The sequence below is a fragment of the Helicoverpa zea genome, chromosome 17, assembly GCF_022581195.2.
Source record: "Helicoverpa zea isolate HzStark_Cry1AcR chromosome 17, ilHelZeax1.1, whole genome shotgun sequence".
In the NCBI taxonomy this organism is placed as follows: domain Eukaryota; kingdom Metazoa; phylum Arthropoda; class Insecta; order Lepidoptera; family Noctuidae; genus Helicoverpa; species Helicoverpa zea.
In genome coordinates, this window is record NC_061468.1 from 9,337,481 (window position 1) to 9,350,323 (window position 12,843).

Here is a 12,843-nt window from a genome sequence, read left to right on the forward strand (position 1 = left end):
TATTATCCTTTGCTCTCCTATCCCTGTACGCAGATAATACTTAACTATAAAATAGATTTCACCTATTCACAGACCGACCACGCTAATACCTTTGATAACTACTACTTTACCACGAACTTATCTAAAATAAACCTTATTATTTTATAGGAAGTGGCAAATCAGTTAGCAAAACAGTGTATATTAGCGTTAGCAGCTATGTACGGTCCTCACACACAAGCGTCGGCTGAAGACGAGAACATACGCAACGCGCTGCACACCTTACTCACGCCGTATCTATGTGGACGGTTGGCTGAGCCGGATCAACATGAGGTAAGATAATATATTTTTTTCATGTTACTATCGTCTTTTTTGATGATTGTATTCAGGATTCAAGAGTGAGGGATATCGATAGATTGGCAAGTTTTAATCATGGTAAAAAAATTAAATATCATGTAATTCACATACCATTCCATTACTTATCACATTTACATATTTTTTGTTTGAATGCAGATCTAACAAAATTTTGGCACAGTGGATAGTAAAACGTAAATTTTTTGGCTTTTGATAATCCCAATAAACTCCAAATTCAAACCTTACCACCAAAACATAAAACCCACTTTTCTTTAGCAACAAAGGCCATTTCTTAATAATCCTTCCACTATTACTCAATTATATAAATTTTTTAAACTTTTACTCCACAGCTCCTAAAAACTCTAACATCGAACTGGCGAACACCCTACCTTGTATGGGACAACAGTACTCGCGCAGAACTCAAAGACGTGCTGCGCAAGAGTCGAGCAATCGTCGAACAAGACGGACCGCTTGTCGAGCCATTCACGTATACCGCACATGAAGGCCTCGTGTCGGTCGGCGGAGTCTATATCGATATCTATAATGAGCAGCCGGACTTCCCTATTGAGGTAAGACTTTATATATAGTGTTTCTAGTAGTAGCTAGCTCTTAAAAATATCGAATTAGCGAACTCCGTACGTATTATGGGACAATAGTACTCAAAGACGTGCTGCGCAAGAGTCGAGCCATCGTCGAACAAAACGGACCGCTTGTCGAGCCCTTCACGTATACCGCGCATGAGGGCCTCGTGTCCGTCGGCGGAGTTTATATCGATATCTATAATGAGCAGCCGGACTTCCCTATTGAGGTAAGACTTCGTCTATAATGTTTTAAAACAGCGAACTCCCTACGTAGTATGGAACAATAGTTCTCAAAGACGTGCTGCGCAAGAGTCGAGCCATCGTCGAACAAAACGGACCGCTTGTCGAGCCCTTCACGTATACCGCGCATGAGGGCCTCGTGTCCGTCGGCGGAGTTTATATCGATATCTATAATGAGCAGCCGGACTTCCCTATTGAGGTAAGACTTCGTCTATAATGTTTTAAAACAGCGAACTCCCTACGTAGTATGGAACAATAGTTCTCAAAGATGTGCTGCGCAAGAGTCGAGCGATGGTCGAACAAGACGGACCGCTTGTCGAGCCCTTCACGTGTACAGCGCATGAAGGACTCGTGTCAGTGGGGGGCGTTTATATCGATATCTATAATGAGCAGCCGGACTTCCCCATTGAGGTAAGACTTTGTAAATAGTGTTTCTGTGAAACTATGTAACATAATTTAGGGGCAATAGAAAGATAAATGTAGGTTAAAAAAAATAAAATAAATATCATACCACTTTCTTTCATATTCAAATATCATACATTACCTTGACAATTGTATTGTTCCTATAGAACCCGCAGCAATTCATCCTGGACCTGCTGAAGTTCATACAAGAGCAGACGCAGGGCGACATGACGACGGAGAGAGTGCAGCACGTCACGTACGCGCTCACCGCTCTCGCTAACGTTATTATTAAGAATCCAGGTATGTGAATCTGGAACTTATGATTGGAAATAAGTTCTGATATGAATTATTATACATCATTTTATTTTAATTATGTTTGTATAAAATAATTTGATTACTGTCTATGTTATATTAAACACTTTTCAAAACAAAACCTTTCCCCGCGTTCCGAGGGAATTATTTATCACACCTTGATAAAAATCAGCCTTAATGTTTTGTCACTTACAAGCTATGTTACTGCCAAGTTTAATATCAAAACTCGTAACAGTATTTTTTTCGAAAGTGTAACAAAAATACACACATATTCATTCATCATATAATTAATTATAGCAGTTTATGCTGTCTTTTCGATTTTGAAAGTCGATGTTGGCTTGAAATATCCTTTTTTCGTCTTTAGGTGCAGAAATCCAATGCATAGGCCAGTTCGGGTTAATCTTCGGTATGCTGTCCGCCCGCCCCCACCCCGCGCTACAAGACGCCGCTCTCCGCAGCGTCCTCGCCGCTGGGGGCAGCAGAGAGTGCGTTGAAGACATAGCTGCCAGCTCCGTGCTGGGTCATCTGTTGGCATTGCTGGGTGACCGGCCGCCGCGACCTGATGCGTTAGCGGCAATGGCTGCTTTGTTGGCGAATACTGCGCTGGTTAGGGAGGCGCTTAATAAAGGTTGGTGGCGTGAATGAAGATAATGTTATCGATAAAATTAATAATTGTTAAGGATCCTTTTCTTATAGTGTTGAAGCTTTCGTGTCAGGTTCTCCTAAATTCTGTCTGCTGGTTTAGTGCCATTGCAATACAGCAATGCCAGTATACATATGTATATGAAATTACAGCCAGGACGACGAACAAAACATATTCGTCCGTTCCGTTGTATTATTTTGATCCTTTTGCTATATAACATGAAATTAGCCGTTCTTGGTTAATACATATAAGTTACAGTGAAATAAAATAATTACGTAATAAATTGCCTAACTAATAATATATTTCGCTTTGTCTAGGTGCTGTGATATATCTGTTAGATCTGTTCTGCAATAGCAAACTGCCGGAGACGAGGGAAGCGGCTGTCGAACTCCTCGCTAGGATGATGGCCGATAAACTACATGGACCCAAGGTAACACTACAATTACACATTTAAGTAACATTGGTTTGTAACATATAACGAACGTTTAATGTGAAACTTGTTAAGAGTATGTATTACCATTGATTTTTCACGCCCTGCCAAGATGGCGTCCTAACTTTCTTAGATAGTACTTTAATTAGAGATGTTAATTTGAAAATATTTATTATTTCTTCTTATCAGTGGTGTGACACAATTTTTTTTTGACTTAGCGATGAATACCTTTATTCTTATTAATCACATCATTGCTTATTTTTCAAAGAGTGTTTGCTACCTTATCCTCAAAACTACTTGTAACCCCATAGGTCCGTCTAACAATATCTCGGTACATACCGGGTGTGTTTGCGGAAGCAATGCGAGAATCCGGCGCATCCAACGCGGTACACATGTTCGATGCCCAGCACGAACACCCTGAGCTAGTGTGGACTGACGACACCAGGAAACGACTGGCGTCTCATATAGCTCAGCTGAGGGACAGGTAAACTGCTACAATACACAAAATAAGATAAAAGATAAAAAGGCGTCCGCGTTCTGTCAAATCAAGATGAATCTGTTAAAAAAATGTCGTGATTGATTGGTGATTTACAGCCAGTTTCTTCATCAAAAGTAAAAGCCTAAGTAAAAGTCAAAGTAATGTCTAAAGTAAAAGTAACGGTCAAATTTATTTTTTCTATTAGTTTTGCTGTCACTTTAGCCTGGAAAAAACGAATTTGACCGTTCCTTTTACTTTAGACATTACTTTGACTTTTACTTTTGATGAAGAAACTGGCCGTAAGTATTTAAAAAATGAGCGGGGTATGATTAAAATCAAAATCCTAGTGTGAATTGTGAAAAGACCTTACTTTTACTATTCTCATTAAAAATTACATACTGACAAGTTTATATTTATCTTCTTAGACACCAATCAGACCAGCTCCGCACTCCCAACGCGACATTCGAGGACCGGGAGACTCTCGAACGTGCAGCCGCCGGGGAACAAGCGTGGGCACCAGCAGGCGAGGTGGTGGTGGACGGCGTGTACCTCAAGCTGTACCTGCAGAACCCGCACTGGAACCTGCGCAGCCCCAAGCGCTTCCTGCAGGAACTGCTCACGGAGACCATCGCCGCGCTCAACAAGGATGCCTCCGAGGTATGTGATGATGTAGTGCCGCTGGGGATGGTTTCGAAGTTCAATGCAACATTCTAAAATGTATCTTTTGTTTCTCTATAAAGCAAATACATAACCAATATTTATTTGTATTTTAAAAGTCAATTATTTATTTATTTCACCACCAAACATACACTATTTGTACAGGTGCTTCTATATATACTTATTTCTAATTCTAACAAAATTTTAACATTTCCAAAACTTAATACTTAACCATAAGTAACTAAATTAATACAAAAAAAAAATACAGTTGTATCCAAAAGATAACATACAATATGCGGCTCTGGTAAGTTCATTCGTAGAGCAATGAAACAGATCTATCCGTTATTAGTCCGATATTAGTGCATTATGTGTTCAATTATTCAATAAATAATAGAAATAATTAAGTCTTCCGAGAAGTAGCATTTGATATGACATTTTCCGCACCGATTTTCCGTTGCATTTTACAATTTGTGTTATTCCCACAGGGCAGTCGCGGTGAGACCTGTGCCCTGGCGCTGAGCGCGGCGCTGCGGGCGCGGCCGGCGCTGGGCGAGGTGTGTGCACAGCTGGGCGAGATGCCGCGGCTAGCGCGCTTGTTGCCCGCTGCGCCTAAACTCGCTGTGCCCGTTATTACTGCGCTCGCGCATACACAGGTAATGTGCTTTCACTTTGTTGAAAATCACTATTTAAAAAAAAAAACCTTTATTTCAGGCAACTAGGGCCCATCATCATCATCATAAATATCAATACTTATATAAACTAAATTATACATTATACATGTCAATATAGACATACCGCGAGTGTCGTACCTAATCACATTGAATTAAATACGTTTATATATTCGTTGATGTAATGTCGATTAGTACAAATAAAATACGTAAAAATAAAATATTTAAAACAAAGCTAATGGAATAAAAATGTGCGATAATTAGAACACCATATAAGAGTCAGTCATTATAAATGTCACAGAATGTCATAAAGTATAATATGTGGTAGGATTTAATGTGATTAAGTACGACACACACGATATAAAGCGACCGCCTATCTAATAGCCACAACAAAGTTCCGCGCAACCTAAAACTCTTTTTTAGAAGAATTAACTTGATGACTATGATAAATAGGAATGGAAAATAATAAAAAACGTTTGTTTGCAGAGATAATTTTTCATGTAAGGTGAAAATCAATGACACACGTCAGTAGTAAAAAATAATATTGTTCGAATCTCAAAAAGTGCATTTTCTCAAGGAGTTCCAACACTTCCCCTCAAACAACGATTTTTTAATATCCAGACATCACATTCATCACACCTTACCACACATACCCAAACTCAACTCACGCACACATCTATTAAACACTACACGACCCAAGGGCTTAGTCAGAGCATCCGCAGGGTTACTTGTCGAACACACATAATCCAAACATACAACTTTCGTTACAATGCAATCTCTGACATAGTGCGCCCTTATATCAATGTGTTTTGTTCGTCTGTGTGCCACAGGATTGTAGGCAAGCTTTATGGCACTCTGGTTGTCCACAAAAATGCAAATGGTCACTAACGGTTCACCTCGTATGAAAGCATTTAGCTGACGCAAGTGTACTGCCTCCTTCGTTGCCTCCGAGAGAGCGATGTACTCCGCTTCCGTAGACGACAATGCTACGCAGGTTTGTTTGCGGCATTCCCAATTAATTAAGCATTTGCCGCACCTAAAAATAAAACCAGAAAATGACTTGCGATCTTTTATATTTCCTCCCCAGTCAGCATCAACGAATCCCGTTATGTCATGCACTGGCGACTTGGGAAATACTAAGGACAAATCCTTTGTACCCTTAAGGTACCTTAATACGTGTTTTGCTGCTTTCCAATGACGCTCCTCACAACAGGAATTGTATTGCGCCAAAAAATTTACAGCAGCTGATATATCCGGGCGTGTGTTACAGGCCAAATAATTTAGCGACCCTATCAGCGCTTGAAACCGACGAGAGTCTTGGCAGGACAAGAGCTTACCTCCTTCCCCTTCCGCCAAGGCTTTATGGAAATCCATCTCCATAGGAGTTTTCACTGTTTTGCAGTCAGCCATACCATATTCATCCAAGATCTTTGAAATTAATCTCTCTTGATTCAAATATATACCGGTAGGCGTTCTAGATAAAAGCATTCCCAATACTTGTCGTGCTTCCCCTAAATCTTTTATGCTGAAATGTTTTCGAAAATTGTCTAATAAAACTTCCTTCTGCCGTTTGTCTTTGTAAAATAATAAAAAATCATCGACATATAAAGCAATATAAAAATTATTATTTTTGTAAAGACAGTTGTCAAAGTCACAGCGTTTGAAGTTCAAAGACAATAGCACTTCATTTACTTTTTCATTCCATGACCGAGAAGCTTGTTTGAGGCCGTATATCGCTTTTTCTAGTAAGCAAACTTTTTCCTTCGAGTTCTCGTCTATGCAACCCTCCGGCTGCCGCATATAAACTCTTTCGTGTAAATCACCGTTGAGAAAGGCGGTGTTCACATCGAAGTGACTGATGAATAAATCCTTTTCAACAGCCAATGATAGCAGCAGTCTAACAGTTGATCTTCTCACGACCGGTGAATAAGTTTCGAAGTAGTCAACACCGTAGGACTGAGACTGAGCTTTATAGGTCTTGTTACCATCTGCATCGAACTTATACTTGAGGATCCACTTGTTTCCTACGATTTTAGCTCCAGGTGGCTTGTCAACGAGCTTCCAGACTCTATTTTCGTACATAGAATCCATCTCTTTCTTCATGGCTTCCTTCCAGTTATCCTTGTCTTTACGACTCAAGGCTTCCTTAACTGTCAAAGGCTCAGCATCTTCTGTGCAGCATGCCAGTCCATGATGATTTCCATCTCGGATTCTGTTACGTAGAGGATAACGACATTCACCTTCACTTGATTCTTCTCTATCAACGGTCTCTTCAACTTCAACATTGTCCACCACGACATTGTCTGCTCCACTATCACCCGTTTCTCCTGACTCCACCTCCGCATCTTCGTATACTTCAGCTTCATCTGTAGAACTCAACTCTTGAGAAGCTTCCGCACTAGCAGGTGATGAACCTGACTGGCTTTGTACCCTAGAAAGTTCCCAGATAACTTCAGCACCTTTGTCATCGCTATTTATAAGCTGACTAGGTTTCCCTGAAATAGCTGCTGTAGAATCTTCTAAGAAAACTACATCCCGTGCTCTAACAATGATGCGTGGATTACTGGGATTTATGAAACGATAACCTTTGGTTTCTTCGCAGTAACCTACAAAAATATGTTCTACCGCTTTAGGGCTCCATTTCTTCCGAGTTTCCTTTGGCACGTGCACGAACGCCTTCGTTCCAAAAACTCTGAAATGATCTAATGACTGCGCCTTCCCTGTCCACAACTCCTCAGGAATCTTGCCATGGTTACCACTGTGTGGCAGTCTGTTCTTCGTGTAAACCGCAGTGTTACACGCCTCCGCCCACAATCTCATAGTCAAACCTTTTTCCTCCAACATAGCACGAGCCATTTCAACAATAGTGCGATTAGCTCGCTCCACTACGCCGTTCTGCTCTGGAGTGTAGGGAACAGTTAACTGATGTTTTATACCCTTCTGACGTAGAAACCCATTGAACTTCTTGTTCACAAATTCTGTTCCATTGTCCGTGCATATGCACTTTACCTTCAACCCGGTTTCAACCTCTACTGATGCTAAAAATATTTTAAAATGATTAAAAACCTGATCCTTTGATTTTAGGAAAAACACAAATGACTTACGTGTATAATCATCTAAAATAAGTAGCATGTAACGAGATCCACCGTACGACGGTTCAGGCATAGGACCACAGATATCAATGTGAATCAATTGCAGTCTGTCGACTGCCCTGTAAGCCTCACCTACTGGAAATGGTAATCGATGTGCCTTCCCCTTAATACAAGCGACACAAGGTTCCATTACGCTTTTTCCATAATCCATACCCGGAAGCTTACGTAAATCCCGTTCATTTACGTGTCCAAGCCGCCGGTGCCATAACATCAAAGGATTACCTGCTTGCACTGACGCCAACGCAGCCCCATCTACAACCACTTGACAACCTTCAAGCTTATAGATTCCCGAGACTTCACTTGCGGCAGCCAAAAGCTTACCTTTGAAATGACCTGGAACTAAACTGTGAATTAGCTTACATCCATCTCTGTCAAAACTAACCTTCCATCCATTTTCTACTAACCTGGAAACTGATAACAGATTGACACGCAGACTAGGTATATACATGACATCCCTCACAGCAAACATACATCCTTTCATGCTCACCATGATGTCACCCTGACCCGCGCATTCCATCTTATCATCATTCGCACATCTCACGTTATTCATCTCAACATTCACAACCAAATTTTGAAACCAATGCTTATTAAATGACATATGTCTTGAAGCCCCGCTGTCGATGTACCACTCCGACGGATTGAAGGAGTTCCCGGTGCTGAATGAAGACAGGCTCACGACGTCCTTCGATTTGGAGGTCGCACCTGCTATCCTTCCTTCAGGACAGTCCGGCTTCTTATGTCCTTTCTTTCCACACTTGAAGCATTTCAGTTTATCATTATTCCCGATCCGTTGCTTACTCTTAGTCACAGCCAATGCAGAGTCCGCTGAAGACGATGTACTACCTTGACGTGAATCTTCTTGTAGTAGTTTCTGCCGTACGTTTTCCGATGTGAGTTTCATACCAGAATGTTCCAGTGCCATACGCATGGGCCGATACTCTTCAGGTAGTCCTCTCAGTAACACGACGGCTACAAGATCATCGTCAAATCCGGTGGCAATATCTTTCAGCTTCTGCGCAAGAGACATAACTGCAGCAACATACTGATGCATTGATGAATGATTGTCTAGCTTCTCATCTAGCAATGCGTTCATGAGGGTAATCCTGCGATTAACGCCTTTGTCCTCAAACGCTTTCGCCAAGCTATCCCAAGCATCCTTGGCATGCTTCGAATCCTGCACGTAAGCATATAATGTAGGCTCAACATGCAAACAAATCAAAGCCAGTGCTTCTTGATCCTTCTCGATGTCCGTAGAGTTATTGGAATCAGGGTACTTACTGGTGAATGCGAATAACTTTTCTTTTATCAAAATCATTTTGATTGCGAACTTCCACGTAGAATAGTCATCTAGACCACAGAGGTTCTTGATGGTGAATTTAGTGGAAAGGGCCATAACCTTTAGAAGAATTAACTTGATGACTATGATAAATAGGAATGGAAAATAATAAAAAACGTTTGTTTGCAGAGATAATTTTTCATGTAAGGTGAAAATCAATGACACACGTCAGTAGTAAAAAATAATATTGTTCGAATCTCAAAAAGTGCATTTTCTCAAGGAGTTCCAACATCTTTGATAAGACTTTCACAGACAAACATTTGTCATGATTTCGAACTTTTTTAAATACAGCCGGATTTTTGACGTTTGACTACCATCCAACATTGTTAAGGCGAGTGACAGCTTCTATAGCATTCCTCGCTATATTCCAGGCATGCGTAGTGGCGCTGTCTCAGACAGACGTGATGTCGGGCCTGAAGAGCGCGGTGCAGTCGTGTCGGGAGGTGGTCGGCAGCGCGTGTGAGGCGCTCGCGCTTATATTCTCCAGTAACGCTAACACTGACAGGCTGGTGTTGCAGGTTAGTATTATATTCCAGCCCTGCCTAAATATGTTCGCGCATATTTGTTTACCAACAAAAATCTGCGCACAGTTTACCTACAATTTCCCGATCATTTTTGTACTTGTGTATTACTGTATATCACACCGGTGGAATCTCACCTTTCACACACACTTTTCATGCTATGAATCCGACCTATTTTCGAATCGAATGTATCTAAAGCAGTATTAAATTTTTCACAGGCATTAGAAACCGACCTAATAGGCGAGCTACTCTCGCTCCTCGACACCCGTCTAGACGGGGCTTCAGCGGCCCAGCTAGTACGGGCTCTGAAAGCGATGTCTCGTTCGCCGCTGCACGGCGAGCGCGTGAAGGCAGTGCTAGCTCGCTCGGGCGTGTGGGAGCACTACGCGGCGCAGCGACACGACCTGTTCATTACCGCTGCGCCGCAGAACAACTCGCTCACAGGTATAGTGGCGCCAGACTTTATGTCGTCCCAAACATTTTTAGGTGACAACGGGTGGTGCTGCGGAAGAGTAAGTCACCTGCACCTACGCATGTGAGGAATTTGTTTACAGAAAAGTTTCGTGCAATCTATACAATATACATAGGTACCTCTAGAATTCATGTTACGGGTAGGCGACTCTGAGGTATAAAATCCTATGGACATTTGTGTAAAAATGCTTCAGCCGCACAAAGTCCACAACTCGCCCATTCTTTAACCGACTTCTCAAAAAAGGAGGATCTCAATTCTGATATTTGTATTCTTTTTCTTGCAGGAGCTCCACACACAGCGGGCTACTTAACGGCGCCGCCCTCCAGCATTCCCGCGCAGCCGCCGCCCATCGACTGACCGACGCACGCGCACGCGTCTCGCGCGACAAACACGACTAACGCGACAGATGCGACAAATGCGATTCGTGCGAGCCCTCGAGCCGCCTAACTATACACGGTGCGTTTCTGAAGGCACAGCTAACCAGCTTGAAGGCTTATGTGAGTATTTCATAGAATCTCTTACGAATTACCATTTTATCGAAATTTCAACATTGTCTCATTTGTAAATATTCTACTACTCAAGTCACATTTGGCAATGAAAATAAAAGTCAGACACAATAATTCTAAAATGAAACATTTGCCTTACATTTCTAATAAGTATTACTACAATAATTAGATTTTTATAATCGATGTCGCGATTATCCAAGTTCAGTGTAACGCGCTTTCAGAAACGCGCCGTGTCAGAGAATTTGCCTTGGCGTACGGCCTACAGATATTATTTCGGTGTAAGATATGCCTCATTCTCATGTATTATAGCAATAATTTCAATTACGCTTAATAATCTGCATGTCTTTGTAAATCATTCGTGAGGTGTAAATTGCCATTTATAAAATGTACTAACAAGGCAAATTCACATTTGTACTTATGTAAAAATAAACTCAAGTTTCTCATGTTATCCTCCTTAGTTTATCGACGTCTCATTGTAAATTTTATAAAGTTATTATTTACACGAAATATCGCCAGTGAATGATACGCTCGAAGTATTAACAGCCAAAGTAAGTGTGTGTATTTAGTAGCTCTGTTGGTCTAAAATAGAATTGTAAAAAAGTTTTGATCTCTAACGAAAGGCAAATATTTACGTCATTCCTACACGTTAGCGATATAAGGTTTTTGTATTAGGATTCGCACTTTTTTATGAATTTAGATTAGTCTTTACAGAAAATGTTGCACTTGAGTGCGTTACAAATATTTGTTTGCAAATTAAATATGAAATATTGCAATAATTCTCAATTGCCCAGTTTGTCATGTACTACTTAACGATTGAATGTGATTTTATGGTAATATTTTCTTAGTTGGTATAATAATAACTGTTGGAGTATCTTTATAAGTGACTTTAAACAGTGTGTTCTTTTCTTGAACTCTAACATCGAAAATAAAGACAAACACTTCACTTTGTCGGGTAAAGTAATATCCGTGTCAATAATAAATAGAATTGTCACTTTTATATAATATCCTTGATGTGTACGAATAGTCTGCGAGTACATGACATAGTTCGATAGTACAGGTTTGTGTGTTTTTCTCTTACATACAAAAGGCGTTCTTGCCATATTTAGTTATTGTATTTGAGACTGAAAATCTTTGAGAATACAATTAGTATTTTATTTCGAGTTTTGGCACTAAATTAATTTTAAGTATACGAAGCCTTTGAGGCTTCTGTCAAAAATACAATTTGTCGAATATTATTAGTGAAATAGACAAATTATGGACTAAAATTGCTTAAAAATTGATTTGGTAATTCTTTAAGAACTTTTTTAACCATGAAATAATTGAAAAGGATTTTTACTGTGTACCATACTTACCATTACATAAAAATATATAAAGCTTTTTTAATAATGTTACTACTTATTTACATCAAAATTATGTGTGATAATATTGTAAAGGAAATTAAAAATTATTATTTGGTTTAGTCATATCATAGAGTTTTAAGGCGTCTATACTTTATGGAAATTATGATGCTCTTATGTTCGCTCATTAATAATTGAGTACGTCCTAATATATATGTATTATAGCTATATTTAGTTAGTGTTAAGTATGTTTATAACTACCGTAGTTTATTTACTGCAGATATAAGCTTGTGTTTTTATTATTTGTTGTGCTTATTGTACAAAGCTGTTTCGTTTGTTTTCTTAAGCGCCAGTAGGAATAAATGTCGATAAATTACGGTAGTTGTCACATCACTAGTTACGATAAAATGTAAAGTGATTGGTCGTGATGTTTGTGTTTTTTGTATTTCGTGTATTATTTCTGGAATTTGTAAAAATATCTTTTGGGCCATATCTTGTTTAAAAAACATGTTTTGATAGACTTACACAAAATTGTCGTATATTTTTATGTATTTTCTACTATTTTGAATAAATCTGTATAGTATTTTCTTAATGCAAGAATGCTTACATCACGAATGGATGGTATTTGTCGATTGGCACCATGAAGGAAAAGCGCGGTGTGATTATATGGATATTTTTATATCTAGAGATAAGTTATATTGCTGTAAAATATACGAAGTTAATATATCAATCTAAATAATTGTTTTATTTACGTTAAACCTTAAATGCAACACAAAAT

At 39.7% G+C, this 12,843-nt stretch overlaps 1 protein-coding gene across 1 annotated transcript in view; it reads left to right on the forward strand.

Moving 5' to 3' along the window:
* LOC124637964 (dnaJ homolog subfamily C member 13) overlaps positions 1-12,801 on the forward strand; it is a 42,990-nt gene extending 30,189 nt beyond the window's left edge. Inside the window, exons 28-38 of the mRNA XM_047174713.1 lie at positions 148-309; positions 681-899; positions 1,721-1,853; positions 2,230-2,493; positions 2,826-2,938; positions 3,250-3,422; positions 3,842-4,073; positions 4,559-4,726; positions 9,601-9,747; positions 9,969-10,194; positions 10,506-12,801. Coding sequence (XP_047030669.1) covers positions 148-309; positions 681-899; positions 1,721-1,853; positions 2,230-2,493; positions 2,826-2,938; positions 3,250-3,422; positions 3,842-4,073; positions 4,559-4,726; positions 9,601-9,747; positions 9,969-10,194; positions 10,506-10,579 — 1,911 coding nt within the window. The 3' untranslated portion in view covers positions 10,580-12,801. The remainder of the gene's footprint in view (positions 1-147; positions 310-680; positions 900-1,720; positions 1,854-2,229; positions 2,494-2,825; positions 2,939-3,249; positions 3,423-3,841; positions 4,074-4,558; positions 4,727-9,600; positions 9,748-9,968; positions 10,195-10,505) is intronic.
* Positions 12,802-12,843: the final 42 nt, after the last annotated feature.